At 57.6% G+C, this 15,000-nt stretch overlaps 7 protein-coding genes across 7 annotated transcripts; 3 read left to right on the forward strand and 4 right to left on the reverse strand.

The window, feature by feature from the left end:
- Positions 1–13: 13 nt before the first annotated feature.
- On the reverse strand, positions 14–3,319 carry KRP23_9634 (uncharacterized protein; the record flags this gene model as incomplete). The annotated part of the gene is made up of 1 exon (XM_067895212.1): positions 14–3,319. One exon carries the CDS (start codon positions 3,317–3,319, stop codon positions 14–16), a length of 3,306 nt encoding a protein of 1,101 aa, XP_067742820.1.
- A 189-nt stretch (positions 3,320–3,508) lies between these two features.
- KRP23_9635 (uncharacterized protein) lies at positions 3,509–4,772 on the reverse strand (the record flags this gene model as incomplete). Its single annotated transcript, XM_067895214.1, has 3 exons — positions 3,509–4,391; positions 4,464–4,634; positions 4,705–4,772. 3 exons carry the CDS (start codon positions 4,770–4,772, stop codon positions 3,509–3,511), a joined length of 1,122 nt encoding a protein of 373 aa, XP_067742821.1.
- Positions 4,773–5,284: 512 nt separating this feature from the next.
- Positions 5,285–6,268, reverse strand: KRP23_9636 (Eukaryotic translation initiation factor 3 subunit I; the record flags this gene model as incomplete). Its single annotated transcript, XM_067895215.1, has 1 exon — positions 5,285–6,268. The coding sequence occupies one exon, from the start codon at positions 6,266–6,268 to the stop codon at positions 5,285–5,287; it is 984 nt and encodes a 327-aa protein (XP_067742822.1).
- Positions 6,269–6,429: 161 nt separating this feature from the next.
- KRP23_9637 (uncharacterized protein) lies at positions 6,430–7,677 on the forward strand (the record flags this gene model as incomplete). Its single annotated transcript, XM_067895216.1, has 1 exon — positions 6,430–7,677. One exon carries the CDS (start codon positions 6,430–6,432, stop codon positions 7,675–7,677), a length of 1,248 nt encoding a protein of 415 aa, XP_067742823.1.
- Positions 7,678–7,863: 186 nt separating this feature from the next.
- Positions 7,864–8,709, reverse strand: KRP23_9638 (uncharacterized protein; the record flags this gene model as incomplete). The annotated part of the gene is made up of 1 exon (XM_067895217.1): positions 7,864–8,709. One exon carries the CDS (start codon positions 8,707–8,709, stop codon positions 7,864–7,866), a length of 846 nt encoding a protein of 281 aa, XP_067742824.1.
- A 1,906-nt stretch (positions 8,710–10,615) lies between these two features.
- KRP23_9639 (uncharacterized protein) lies at positions 10,616–11,374 on the forward strand (the record flags this gene model as incomplete). The annotated part of the gene is made up of 1 exon (XM_067895218.1): positions 10,616–11,374. The coding sequence occupies one exon, from the start codon at positions 10,616–10,618 to the stop codon at positions 11,372–11,374; it is 759 nt and encodes a 252-aa protein (XP_067742825.1).
- A 2,240-nt stretch (positions 11,375–13,614) lies between these two features.
- KRP23_9640 (Biotin synthase) lies at positions 13,615–14,832 on the forward strand (the record flags this gene model as incomplete). The annotated part of the gene is made up of 2 exons (XM_067895219.1): positions 13,615–13,938; positions 14,032–14,832. The coding sequence occupies 2 exons, from the start codon at positions 13,615–13,617 to the stop codon at positions 14,830–14,832; spliced, it is 1,125 nt and encodes a 374-aa protein (XP_067742826.1).
- Positions 14,833–15,000: the final 168 nt, after the last annotated feature.

Consider the following 15,000-nt stretch of genomic DNA (forward strand, 5'->3'; position numbering starts at 1 on the left):
TCGCATCTATTAGTTAGCCGAGGTGCTTGGCAAACGTGTATTGGCAACGCCGCCGCATCATTTCCGACCGTGTTGCGTGCTGCTTGCGTCTTGCTCGCTTTGCAGCTAGTTTATCCATTGTCCCAGGACGCAGCACAAGTCCGCGCGTAGCATTCACAATCACCGTCACGTCCTCTATCTGTGAGCTCACGGCATCTTGAAAATGTTCCTCTCCTTCGTCGTCTTCCTGCCAATTGTTGTTGCTGCTGCCGTGTCGAGGACATCGCGACTGAGCTTCATGCTCGTCATTGTCCTCTCCGTCTAGAGAATCGTTGCATGTACATCGAGGCTTGGGCTTGTCCGTGCGGAAGAGTGGCGACTGTGCTGTAGCCGCTCGCTCTCCATGAGACTCGAGGTGCTCGACAAACCGTGGACACAATCCAAGGTCCCCTTCCTCATCGACGTCTCTCTCTCGACGAGGGCGCTTCGATGTAAGTGCCGAGAATATTGACCGTGGAGAAGTGTCCGCCACCGTTCGACCTTCAACGCCGTCTTTCAGAAGAGTTAGCGAGGGTTGGGAAGCCCCATTCAGCATCCACTGCGGCTCTCGCGACGGTATCTTGTGGGTCACTGGAGCTTGGATAGGGAGTGGTGCACTCTCCGCTCTTCCGAGGCTTTTGTAGGTGTTGAGCGCTGAACCTCCAAGAACCAGCTCGTGGTATTCCTGCGGCAGTGTGGTGAGCTCGGAGACACAAGAGGGAGGTTCTGGAGGAACCATCGAAGATGACACACTGAGTGTTGGCGGCTCAGTTGTTGAGTCTGGGTTGTCTTGTGGCCCGGGCATCGGTGATTCGGATGCGATCGAAGTGTTTTCTTTCGGTGACGTCCGCTGAGGCTCCCAGTGTTTCTCGGTGCGAGGGAAAGCTCTGGCAAGGTCGTCGTCGTAGTCAAACTCCGTATCCCACGGCGAAACAGTGACATCGCCATAGCCGTCGTCTGGAGACAGCTTCCGCTTGGGCGTTTGCTTGCTCGTGCTGCGTCCGGGATGAGACTTGGATTCTTTACTTGGTACTGGGAACCACGCCAGTGCTTCACTTTGCGGCGTCGAGCGTCCATCGCCATTGCGAGAACCTGCCACATTCCATCCTGTTTGAGCTAGAGCATGGGCTTGCAAGCTACCCGTCAAGTACGCAGTCTTCTTGTAGCTGTCCGAGAAATCGGGTCCGTTGTGACCGCCGCGATCGCCTGCCTGTCGAGTGTTGTCACTACGAGCTCCACTTCGTCCACGGTCGCCTAGCACCGGCGGAAGCAAACGCTTTGCAGGAGACGCATTCTCATCAAAAGTGTAGAAAGGTAAGGACGAAATCCCTGACTTCTTGCGTATCGTGGAGGTGGCGATATCTGTAGTCCCAATTGCTGGACTGTCGAGGCCAAAGCCGGAGATGTACTCTCGCGGGGCGTGTGCAGTGGCCTGTGCATCGGTCGTTGATGCCTGCAGCAAAAGCTCTTGTTGGCCCTCTGCTAGAAGAGCTTTCCTGTACGCTAAGGCTTGACTTGAGCTTTGCGGGTTGTTTGAATGGTGTGGAGAGCCCGACGACTTGGCGCCGAGCGCTGCTAATCGATGGGTGTTCCCCTTCTCTTGACTTGCACCTTCAAAAACGATGCCTGCATGCTTGTTTCCCCCTTTTTGCGTTGCTTTAGAGGACGATGAAGAGAGCAGCGACCTGTGAGCACCGCCAGAACCAACTCGCGCTGGATCAACACTGCCGAAAGTACCAGATGCCAGTCCAGTGGGCGGTTTTAAGTGAGGTGCTGAGCTGGTCAAGGCACCACCGCTCTGCAGTCCAGACGATGGGAGTCCGTCCATATTCACGCTTCCAACGCCAAGTCCTGGCTTAGGAGCCCCGAAGGCTGCAGTAATGAGCTGAGCAGGTCGCTGTTGCTTTTGTTGTGGAAGGTTAGCCATAGGCAAACCCACGTTCAGAGCCACTTTGTTGTTTGGAGGCGTACTGCTTGGTCCAACATCCTCGACAACAACCGGAGCCCTCGGTTGGGCTGACCTCAAGCGGTGCATGACAACCAAAGCATTCACGCCTCCGTCGTCTTCCTTCACAGCTCCAGCGCCGCGTTCGTGCACACTGGTTAAGGGTTTTCTTTTCGCCGATGTCGTTCGAGACTTGGCGCTTGCCCCTCGCAAGCCAGCGGCCGTCTTCGGGTCTGTCTCCTTATCGTCGCCCTGACCTCCAGAAAAGCTACCGAAGCCTCCTAAACCGAAGGCCCCGAGCGTAATGATACTTGCACGTCGCTCACGTGACCAAGGCCTGTCATCCTGGACGGGTTCCGGTACATTGTTGCTTTCCAGAACTTCTCGAGATGAACCACTAGGCGGTGGGGTCTTGGCACGCATAGTTTGCAAAGCTTTTGTCGCTATAAACCCCAATGAGTGCGTGGGGGTCATTGGAGGCGGCAACTGCACTGGTACGTTGTCTTCTTCATCATCGCTCGAGCTTCCATCGCTTGTAAGTTCTTCTCCGTCGTCGACTTCAGACGGAGATAGTTCTTCTGAAGAAGACGACTCTTCTTCGTTATCTATCGCCTTAATTTGCTTGAGTGGACGTAGCAATCGTCTGGTGTTGCTGCTTGGGTCGTGTTTGGCACGTCGAACAGTGCTCACTCGCAGTACCAACCTCCGAAGGAAGGCGATGTACTCGTCCACGTCGATGGATTCGCACCATAGATCCGCTAGCTCGAAGACGCTGTCAAAGAAGTTTGAAAAGCTCATAAAAGGCTCGCCTTTGCTGTCTCGGACCCAGTCTTCTCGAATTGTTTTCTCCATACGCCGACGCCGTCGCTTAGTCGCCTCGGGTTCCAGACTGCGTCCAATCCGACGAAACAAGGACGCGTAGCCCTGCTGGTCGATACAGCCCATTTCATCTCGAGGAAGTTCGACCGACCAAAGCTGTTTGACAGCGTCTACGACGTCGGGGTGGTTGCGCAGACTGAAACGTAGCGCGAGAGCTTCAGGCGTGTAGTTGAGTAGTTCTTGGGCCTCGTGTTCCGTCCGAGCTAGACTGTACAAGTCCTCGGTGAGGAGTACCGGGCCATCTTCCCAATTCTTGAGCAAACCTCGAGCCTTGAGCAGAGCCTCCTCTTGCAGATGCTGATACTTTTGTCGCTTGAGCGTTTGCAGTCGAGCAGCTTTGATGGTGAAGTTGAGCTTGAGCCACAGTACACTCGAAGACCTCTGCTTCCAGCTCCCCTCCCGTCGAAATGTAGGCTCCGTCTTCTCGGCAGGAGCGCCACGACGACCCGCAGACTTCTTTGGTCGCTTTTTGTCCATTGAGTCGACGAACTATCGAGCACAAGACCAGGAGCGGAGTTGAGTTTGCACGTATTCCTCTATAAATATTCAAGTCGTGATGATGATGAACTTGTATATTATTTGCAGAGTTTCCTGCTACCTTTGTACATGGTTAGCAATTTGATGGTTTGATCATGAATGTGCAAGCTGAAGCGTCTAGCCAGCGTATTACTGGACGAAGGAGAAAGCGCTGAGGTGTCCGCTGTCATATCTCGAGCTCGAAGAAGTGATTGAAGACTGCCGCCCTACGCCAGCCTGCACCGCGTTGCCGTAGATCCACGAACTTCTCGTGTCTTTCGGGCCTGCAGCCGCTTGGGGCTTCTGGAATGGCATGAGGTTGTCCTCATCGCGATCTCCTTTCGTCACGCTGTTGCGGCGCCTCCACGAAGCTTGGACGGCCTGGGACACCTTCGGACTCATAACCAACGATGGCCTCGGGTGCTTGTCCCGGATGACGAGCGAGGTGCTCTTGGACATGAGGAACTCCGGCTTGAAGACCTTGTTCACCGCCAATTTGCCTGGTGACGCGCCATTCACCTGCTTCTCAGCCTGAGCAGTGGCAGGCTTGGCAATTGTCTTCTTGGGCTTGCTGGCCATTTGCACATGGCGCACGTGCGGCTTCGCACTCGGGCTTCCCTTGGGGACGAAAGCTGGGTTCGCGCCGTTTGATCGGATCAGCGATAACAGCTTGCGTGCGCCCTCGCGGATCACCTGCTTGTGAACGCCTGTGCGTAGTCCGTCAAGTTGCTTCAGAAGAGCTGCGCTGGCCAGGAAGGCAGGGATGTATCGCGCAGCGAACGGCTTGATTTCCACCAGCATCTGCATCAGCATGATCGCCTTCGCTCGCGCCTGCCACGTGGCGTCAACGTCTTGCAACCGCGCAGCAAACGCAGAGGTCACATTGGCAGCATCCAGGCGAGGAATCTGCGACAGCAAGCGCTGCACGCTCTCGGCGTCAGGAATGCCCTGGATGCCGCCCGGTGGCGTGCACACCGCAACAAGTTTAGCCTCGTAGCCGCACGCCTTCACCGCAGCCTGGGCACAGTCGAAGCTGCAACGCAGAGAGCAAACAAACAGCATTAGTTTCCACTTCACCGACAAGCAGAAACAGTTCGTCACTCACTCCTCAAGTTCAGCGTCGGGCGAAAGCCCTACCCAGGCCTTGAGCACCGACTTGGGAATGGATTTGGCGGCCTGGCTTTCGTCTCGGTCATCGCGCTCGTTGTGCTCCTCTTCGTTCTCCAGCAGAGCGCATCGCTTATCCGGCGAGAAGTCTTGGTAGTCCCAGTCCTCACTAAACACACCACGAAACACGATTAGCTCCAGCATTGAACTACAAGCATCAGATCACCGAGCCAACGTACATTGCCTGCTCGACCTGGTGCAGGTATTTGTCCTTGAGCTCGTCCAAGAAGTGCATGGCTTCCTCCATCTTTGCTGTGTGGCTGGCGAGTTCTGCTGTCTAGAAGTTTGATTTCGAAGTGATCATTGAGATGCACCGACAAGCAGCTTCGCGCCCAGTACGCGACGCCTTCCCCTCATCCAACGCATTTCCAATTGTAATCTTCTCCTGAACCTCCCTCTGGAACTTGTCGAACGACGGCCCTCGAGGATAAGATGACCTGCTCCAATTTTGGCTCACCTTGCAAACTCGATATGGCTTCAATGGATGGACACACGCTAGCAAAGTAAATGGCTGCATTAAAACTACCTACGGCAGCAGAACATGCACGGGTGGAGAGCTCCGCTGCTAGCGTTGCATCCAGCTAAGCGTCTCCCGACTGAACTCCACTTGGCAGCTCGAATAAAAGGCTCGCAATCGACCGAGATGTCCCTGAGTCTGCTGCTCGCTCCTGTCAAAAACCTGTCGGCGTCTTCTCCGTCTGCTCCGTCCACCTGCTCACGTCTGTCTGCCTGCTTACAAGAGCTCGATTCACCGCCGTGTTACTTGTTGACATGGAGCTTGAGGTAGTCGTTGTCGAAGTGGTGCAGCCGCACGTAGCCGTCCTCGGCGCCGGACGCGTAGCTCTTGCCGTTCGGGTGGAAGGCGATCGTGTTGATGGGGCCGAAGTGGCCCTTGACGCGGCCGAACTCCTCCTGGAAGACCATGTGGAAGAAGCGCGCCTCGAACTTGCCGACGCGGCCCGACGTGGTAGTGACGCTCATGGCCTCCTGGCCACCGCCCAGCACCACGTGCTCCTTGATGGGCGAGATGGCGGCCGAGTTGACGGGTCGGTCCGTCTCGTACACCTTGAGCACCTTCATGGTCTCCACGTCCAGCAGCTTGGCCGTGTTGTCCTTGGACGACGTGATGGCCAGCGTCTTGGACTTGTTGAAGGCCACGTTCGTGATCTCGCCCGAGTGGATCTTGTGGCTCTCGAGCAGCTCCCCCGTCTTAGGGTTAAACAGCTTGATAGTGCCGTCTCCGCCCGTGGTCATGATGGCCTTGTTCAGCGGCGTCCAGTAGGCGCCCGTGATGCGGCCTTCGTGGCCGTGGTCGGTAATAGACAGGATAGGCTCGGCCGACTGGTCAGCCATGTCGGCCGCCAGCTCGTACACGTAGACGGCTGCCGGGTTGTCCGAGAACTTATCGGCCACCGACACGAACGACTTGTCGCCCGTGCTGAAGCTCACGCTGCGGGCCGGGCCCGTGTGCGGGAAGCTGAAGAGCTCGTCGCCCGTGCGCACGTCCCAAAGCTTGACGGTGGCGTCGGCCGCGGCCGTGAGCAGCCGCTCCGAGTGGTAGCTCACGTCACAGGCCCACACGGCACCCGAGTGACCCACGTACGTGCCCAGGCGCTCGCCCGTGTCGCTGAACCAGAGGTTGGGCGTGTGATCCTTGGCGCATGAGAACAGCAGGTCCCCCTCGCGGTTGTACTTGATCATGGTGAGCGAGCGCGAGTGGCCCTTGAGCAGGATCGGACGCATGGCGAAGAGGGAGGAAGACGAGGAAGAGCGACGCTATCTATTGCTAATGAGGGCGACGCTGGCCAGTGAGAGGCGTAATCGACTTTAGGGGGGACCAATATAACGCATAATATGACGGGGCACAGGTTTGTGATTTGGTCCAGCACTTTTTGAGCCTCAGGATGCGTGGCCGTACATATATCCTGCGCAGTGGGGCGGCGCTGCGTCGCCGCTTCTTGTCGACCGCGTCAGAGCTGAGCGAGTCTTCTGTATCGTTCTTGCACTTGTCGCATCAGTGCCGCGTGCAGTTCCAGGCTGGCGACGCAGCGCGTACGGACGTGGAGGTTGTGCCGGTGCTGAGCGCCGAGGACTTTGCGTTGCGCGTTTGCACGGCGTCTGGCAGCGCAATTGACGTGCAGAGTCTGTTCTCCATTGAAGAGGAGGCAGAGAAGGGCGGAGTCGGCGTCAAGGCGCTGCGTATCGTCAAGAAGAGCGTGGAGGACGCGACGGTGCAGCTGCTGCTGCCCCACACGGTGGATCTGGACGTGGCGGTGGCCCATGGCAGCGTCACGATGCAGGACAAGGTGGAGGGCGACGTGAAAGTGGTCGTGGGGCGTGGAGACATTGCACTGAACAAGGCGCGCGGCAAGACTGTGAGCTTGAAGACCAATGGAGGCAACGTCAAGGTGTCGGCGCTTGTAGAAGGGGAGACGGTGAGACTTGAGGCCAGCGACAGCATCAGCTGCAAGAGGCTCATGGCAGGTAAAGCAGAGGTGAAGCTCGGTAAGGGAGACCCCACGGCGCTTTCGAGCTTTGGAGCCATCTACGCGTCCATGTGCAGTGTCGTGTCGACGAACCAGAGCGGCGAGGCGCAGCTGAGGGTGGGCAATGTGCACGGGTATCTGCGTGTGGCTAGTGAGGGACTGCAGAGTGTGCAGGTGGACAGTGTCACTGGAGCGTTGGATGTGGAAGACAGTGGGGACAAGTGCGACGTCGTGGCGCACTTTGACTCGTGGACGACCGACGCCTCCAGCAGCATCCTCGTGGGCGGCAATGTCCGCGTCTCGCTTCAACCTGCAGCGCCAATTGGTGTGGAGCTGCATGGCACGAAGGTTACAGTCGGAGAGGGCTGCACGTTTGACAGCAGTGAGATGGACCAGCTGGACGAGGACTACGCGGTCTTCACTGGTGAGCTCCGTGCTCAGGAAGGTGCCGTGGCAGCGGCATCGGGCTCGTCGGGCAAGATCAACATGGACAGCGCCAAGGACGACGCCATGCGGACGTCCTTCTTCATGCGCGAGAGCGCTAAAGACACCGACGAGGAGGCGTCCAACGCACCGCGCCTGTTTGTTCACGCACTGAGCGGCCACGTTACGCTGGATCAGTTGGACTGGATGGCCAACCTCAAGCGCAAGCACCTCAAGCAATAGACAAGAGTTAGCTCGCATAATGCTACAAGCGAACTTCTACCTATGGAATAGCATTGACCAGCTCCGACATTTGATCGCCACCGGCACCAGAAACGTCACGTGCTGCTGACGGCGAGGCAACTTGCTGCAGTTCAATAGCTCCAGGAATCATTGATGCGTCAAAGCCCTGGGTGCTAGCATCGACAGCTAGGTCCCCCCGGAGAAATGCGTCCGCAATCGCTTCCTGGCCTTGGGCAAATCTCCAAGCTCGGCAGGTACAGCCTCGCTGGAAACGGTAACACCATCCTCGCTGCTCGCAGCAGTAGGCTCTGCACCCCCATTCAGAACCTCATTCTGCTTGCTGGACGTCTCCATCAGGTACTCCAACTGCAGAGTGAAACTTCGCTGCACCTGTGGCTGCCAGTTGGCAAATAGACTGTTCACTTGTCCCCACGCGTCCTGCAGCACTTGGGTCGGGTCTACACCCGTGTCCTGCACCACGGGAACCACAGCGGCGGACGCCATTGTCTCCGTCTGCTGCTGCTGGACGTCCACCTCCTCCTCGTCTCCAGCAAACGCTGGGCGCCCTGCCAGTCTCTCTCTGCGCATGAAGTCCCGCTCGTTGTAGATCTCCTGCACAGTGAAGACTTTCCCAGGGAACTGCTCCTTTAGCCTCTCCAAGATGCGAGCAGGTAGCAGTCCTTGGTCCGTCAGCTCACGCACCAGTCGTTTGTGCTCGGGTCCCAGGCGCCGTGCCACTAGCTGCAATACCGGAGGCTCCACCTCGTGGTGGTGCATTTCGTTCTGCACCTTGAGCGTCCATTCGCCGCTCGGGAGTCGACGCCCGTACAGTTGAAATGGACAGTCATGGAGACGTGCTCGCCGTCGCGTGCCGCCGAGATCGCAGCGCAGCCAGAGCCGACCGCGCGGCTCGTTGGTCTTGTGGATCACGACGGCGTAGCCCTGCTTCGCCACAAAGTTGCGCACATGCGCTAGCAGCGCCTCGCGCGACGGGAAGTGCACATCGGTTGGGGGCGCGGCCAACACAACCATTCCTGGGATTTCGAAATGGGAATCGACCAAGAACGCCTGATATATCCGAGTTTGACGGGGCTTGCGTTCTGATAGGCTGTCTTTTCCTAGTTTACCTCTCTATTTGTATAACTAATAAGCATGTTATATAAAAGGTAATATGATATAAGTGGCTCTATAAGACACCAAATTCAGTCCCGTAAATGGGGTAAGCTTAACCCTGTCTTAATTAAACCAGAAAGCGCCTTGGATGAATGCTGAAGCTCGCTCGCTTCCACCGGCAAAGATTTCGCTGGAAGACCTTCTTAGCGTGGGGATCGGTATCTGATGGATACAGTGTACATATATGCCGCGATTTGCGAAGCGGCGCAGGTGCCGTGATGATGGCAAGTTGCCGTTTACCAGCGACATAAATTCCAGCGTCCCACTGCGTGACGTCGGACAGGATCGCCTGCGCATGCAGGTTTGCCTCGCTTGCTTCGAGTGTCTTGTTTGAGTGAGCAGGAAGGATAAGTGCCAGACCACTACTTACACAACCAGTGGAAATAATGGTGGCATGCGCTGTCGTTTCACAGTTCATCTTGACCGACGAGTTCTGGGCGGCTCACCCGAAGTGTGTGTCTGTAACCGGGGGCGGCGTGGTGATGTCATTCATGGCCTACATCCGCTTGCATCGGACGGTGAAGCGCGAGCAGGATAAAGGCAAAGACGGCAGAGAACTGGTGGCGGAGACTCGTTCGCAAGTCGCAGTGGGACCACAGGTAAGGCAGTGATCGTGGCGCGCAATCTTCGCCGTCCCATAGCTAGAGTCGCTTCTGCTCTTTGGGACACACACAAAGTATCCTGGCGCGATTAACAGGCAAAGTACAGCACCACCCTGCGAGCGCTCAGCACACGGTAGCAGCAGTGCTGCACCGCGCTACCCATTGCAGGCGGGGCCAGCTTGCTATTGCTACGGACGCTCGAATGGGACGCTTGAAGTGCGCGTGTTGGTAGCGCAATCATCTGGGCGTTACCTAACGGTCGAGACACGCCCGAACCGCCGGAGTGATGGTCGCCCCTAATTCGGACGTTAAAAAGGTTTAGCGTAAAACCGAGCTCTATGGAATGTCACGAACAGCGCTGGTCGAGCCTGCACCAACAGCAGCAGCGCGGCCTTCCCTGTTCGGCTCCATCTGGCGCGCACTGATGTCTCACCTGCTGCGCTTGGCCCCGCAAATTCGGCTAGCCGCAGCCCCCAGCCACAACATAATTTCTGTCACCTGAACCGGCCGGCGATGCACACCACCAGGTGTGGTAACGAGGATGCCGCTCCGGTCATATCTGGGCTTATACGATTCCGCAGGCTGCACTTGCGGTGCCGACTGTCCCAATGTCTTGGCGACAACTGCAGCAGCAGGCTGTTGGCAACGACTTGTGCCTTTTTGAAAAAGTTTGAAATGGTATTCAACGTTTGCAGCGCTACTTTCAGTCGCTGAGACGGTCAGCTTTCTTGCTTGCGTTAAGGCGGGCAAATAATTGTCTCGATCTCGTGCATGCACAGATAGATAGTATCGTCGCCCTCGGCGCAATAAAGTTGTAGGCAACGATAGTGATATCGGCGCAAGACCGGCAGCATCACACAAACCCACCGCTCTTCTATAGAGTTCGCTAATTCGGGGGCTAATTTTGGTCCGTCCCGTAGTCTGCATAATCTTTCCTTTATATCGGCGGACGTGTCTCAGCGTCTTGTCAAGAATCCTTCCGAAGCGCCTTTTCCATGCCGTCTGAGGGTTTTCAACGCGTAATCGGCACGTGCGTATCGCAGGCCTTGCCTCTGCACTCTGAGCCAAGCAACTGGCGCTCGAGCCGCTGTCAGGAGCTGTCATTCTCGAATTAGCTCTGCCTCAGACACTTCAATCCCTCGCAACCCACCCATCCGACCACAATGGCCTTCGAAAGCACCGTGGAGATCACGCGCGGCGGCGTGGAGACCAAGCAGGGCGCCCCCCAGCAGGAGACGCCCGTGGCCGAGGCCGACACCGCCATGACCTTCGCCATCCCGGCGCCCATCGCATCTGTGCGCGCCAACATCCAGGCCTTCGAGGAGGACAGCATCCGCCTGCTGCTGACGCGCTACGACGGCCTGGACGTGCTGCCTAACGGCTGGCGCCAGGGCCCGAGCAGCAAGGGCATCCAGGTCGTGTACGGCGAGATCGCCGGCAGCGAATGGTACTCCATGAAGACCACGGGCACGCTCCACGTGAGCGCCGCCAAGGCCGCGCAGATCCTCATGCGCTGCGACATGGTGCCCAAGTTCGATGAGATGACCAAGGAAGTCAAGACCATGGAGAAGCTCAGCGACGCCTCGGAAGTGCGCCGCGTCACGGCCAAGTCGGTCATGTTCACGGCCGCGCGCGACTTCTCGGTCGTGTCTACCTACCGGGAGGAGGCCAGCGGCCGGCTTCTCATTGCCACGCGCTCCGTCGAGTACGTGCCCGAGCGCAAGGGCTACGTGCGTGCGACCATCCTCATCTCAGGCTACGTGGTGACGCCGCACCCGAGCAACCCCAACATGTGCGAGATGAGCGTGATCGCCCACATGGACCTGGGTGGCAACCTGCCGGCCATGGTGGTGCGCTACCTGGGCCTGTCGGCGCCCATCAAGCTCGTCGAGAAGATTCACGACATCACGCAGCGATCCTAAGCGCTTGTTTGTATCTCCTCCAGCCCACACACAGTCAGATAGCCATGTACCAGTAGTAAGCTAACCATGAATAAGATGGTTCCCAAGTTCTCCCACTGTTCTTTGTGCTTCATAGACTGTGAGGCTTCATGGCCATCCATGTAGGCTTCCTCCAGCAGCAGTGCTGGTCGGAAGAAGCGGAGAGAGTCTGAGCGCAAGCTTTCAACGAAAACGGATGGTGCATCCTATCCGCTCCGTGACCCGGCCTTGCCAGAGCAGTGCCTCCGAGCGCGAAGCCCATGGCGGCGCCGCTTCCTCAAGCACGAGGATGTCTGTGCTTGAAGCAAGGTGCGCTTCTCGCAATCGGATTACTCGGCTGGCGACTGTGCGCCTCTTGCGGCGACCAAGTGTAGGTCCGTCTTCCCGGCCGGTTCGACCTTTTGCAGTGGGGATTGGAGGCTTTGCTCTGCTCCTTCCTTCGTTAGTACAGGTGCATGCCTACCGGTAATCGCTGTGGCGGATTGAGAGACCAGCGCCGTCGCTGCAGCAGCAAGCCAAGCGAGGAAGGCAGGAATTCACGAGGGTTTCTCAAAGACTTCGAGACGAGAAGCAGTCAACAGTGTTGAGTGGCGAGCGCAAACAGCGGATCGAGTGGCTGTGGGTGAGGCTCAGCAGCGCGGTTGGGAAGAGTCGCCAACCTGCTGAGCATGTTGCTACCGCTACTAGCAACGATCAGAATCACTAAACAAACCGCCAGCGGTCACCACCACCAGAGATCGAAATGGCTTACAGCTTCACCACCTTTTGCTGATCGGCCGTGCGACCACGATCGACGGGCTATCATGCAGGCGTCGACGGACTGTGAGGTCTACGAGTTTTTGCAGGCTTCTCCAAGCCTGGTGAGAGCACTCCAAGGCAACGTCCCATCAAGTTTGCATTCGAGAACCTTGTGAAATGCAACGATGAAATGATGGATGTAGGAGAAGGTCCCCTGATCTGCACCGCCAGAATCGTGCGGGGCACCAGCAGCCGAGCCCTTACTCATGGTTCACTTGGGTTGGCTGTTGGTCGTAGCAAAAGCAACCGCAAGAAGCGATAAAGGGAAGGCATGCAACCGCCCTTGTCTACAAGCACTTGAGGTGGTACCCGACGAACCAACACGAAACTTTACATGTGGTTGAGTTTTCAAACAAAGCTCCCGCTATCAATGACTCACCTGCCCTGCGTTGAGCTGCGAATGCAGTGAGCACGCTACACGAGCAATTTCCCTAGCACGGAGGCTAGTTTCGTTGCCTACAGCACGCAGTTAGACGATGCTTTGGCTGCCGGACACCGAAGTCCGGTATCCTCAACAGCATTGAAAAACAAGCTGGGGCCACTTCCTTGGGGGGGGCGACCCTCATCGCTCTCGCATACAGCATTTCGCTACTCATAACGCACCTGCGTGCCATCGCCACGACTGGTACCATGCGCAGCTAGTTTACGTGGAGTTTGAAACAGAACTCAAACCGTTGGGTTGGTGTCGGCTTGGGAGCTGGCAGCAACCGGATCGGAGCAACTTGCAGCAGCCTCGGTCGTCGGCCTTCAGCAGCTCGCGATTCAGCAGCACGTTCAACCGACAGGTACCACGTCCCGTGATCCGAAATCCCTCAACGCACGAACCTCCGTCCTCGCCTGCGTTGCGGCGCTGCCGATTGCAAAGTGCTGCCTCGGCAGCCACCAAGCGAAGACGTCGACCGCCGCGGATATTCGCTCACGAGAGCGTCAGCGATTTTCATACCCCTGCGTCGGCGCACAGCAGCTGACGTCATTGAGAACGTAAAAGAACCCACTCGACGTGAATACTCGGCGCGGGGCGGCACGAAAACGGGCGGTCCAAGCTTCCCCGCAACGTTTGATGCATACAATTCCCAATTAATATGGTCCGGGGTGGGTCCTCAGCAAACTGTGATTTCCCCAACATAGCGGCAGGTCGGCCAGTCCAGAAAGAGTGGTCCGTGTCACTTCACTTAGTGTACAGAGATACTTCTCAATAAGCGTAGATGAGGTCCGAATCGATTTCGGAGGGATTAGAGATGTAAAAGCCAATCTGTACGGGATTATTTTGCATCCATGATCAGAAATACCGGGATATCGAAACGACGAGGTGCTCTTATCGAGAGGGACCTCTGTACTCGGTATCCGGACCTTGCGATTCCGGGGTTTGGCCATCATTTCACAATCAGTCCAGCCCGCCGCAGGACATCGCCCCTCTCCGCCTCATGTTCCACAAGCTCGCTGTTTCTGCCTCGCGCGCGGGCGTCCGTCGCCAGTCCTCCGTGGCCTCGGTGTCGCTCACGGTGCCCGGGCTCTCGGCCGACGTGCGCCACGACTGGAGCAAGGGTGAGATCCAGGCCATCTACGACCAGCCGCTGCTGGAGCTCATCTACAAGGCCGCAACGGTGCACCGCATGCACTTCGACCCGACCGAGGTGCAGCAGTGCACGCTGCTGTCCATCAAGACGGGCGGCTGCACGGAGGACTGCAAGTACTGCTCGCAGTCGTCGCGCCACAAGACGTTCGTCAAGCCCGAGCCCACCAAGAAGGTGCGTGTCAAAAATGCATTTTTCGACCAGAGTATATAAACACCACCGGGATCACTAATCAAAAACTGTCGAAAATGTCAAAAATGGCTGCAGGTGCAAGAGGTGGTGGAGATGGCGCGGCGAGCTAAGGCGGCCGGCAGCACGCGCTTCTGCATGGGCTCGGCCTGGCGCGAGGTGGGCAAGAAGAACGCCTTCAAGCACATTCTCGACATGGTGCGCCAGGTCAAGGCCATGGACCTCGAGGTGTGCTGCACGCTGGGCATGCTCACGCAGGAGCAGGCCGAGCAGCTCAAGGAGGCCGGGCTGTCGGCGTACAACCACAACCTCGACACGAGTCGCGAGCACTACGCCAAGGTCATCACCACGCGCACGTACGACGACCGCCTCAAGACCATTGACAACGTCCGCAAGGCCGGCATCTCGGTCTGCTGCGGAGGCATCCTGGGCCTCGGCGAGGACAAGATCGACCGCGTCGGGCTGCTGCACACGCTGGCCACCATGGACGAGCACCCGGAGTCTGTACCGGTGAACGCCCTCGTGTCGGTGGAGGGCACGCCGCTCTTCGACGAGGACATTGCGCCCGTCACGGCCTCCGACATGGTGCGCATGATCGCCACGGCGCGGATCCTCATGCCCAAGACCATGGTGCGGCTGAGCGCTGGCCGCATGTCCTTCACGGAGGCGGAGCAGGGCATGATGTTCATGGCCGGCGCCAACTCGATCTTCAACGGCGACACGCTGCTGACGACGGCCAACCCGGCCTTCGAGAAGGACAAGAAGCTCTTCGACAGCTTCGGACTCACGGGCAAGCCCGCGTACCAGGCGCACAAGTCCACGCCGTACATTGTCAAGGTGACGCACTCGGCGCCTGTGGAGGCCGAGGCCGTGGCGTAAGTTGCAGCCGGTATGTAGCATCAGGGAGCCCGCGTATTGGCGAGTCTGTAACCTGTAGCCTGTTAAAATTAAGTGAGAGCATCAATATCACCTTTTTGACGCACATCCTGCTTCATTGTACCGGGAGGGTCTCGTTCGTGCAGATGAAAGTCTATATTATTTACTCAG

This window comes from Phytophthora ramorum, assembly GCF_020800215.1.
Source record: "Phytophthora ramorum isolate Pr-102 chromosome Unknown Phyram_PR-102_s0008, whole genome shotgun sequence".
NCBI classification, from domain to species: Eukaryota; Oomycota; class Peronosporomycetes; order Peronosporales; family Peronosporaceae; genus Phytophthora; species Phytophthora ramorum.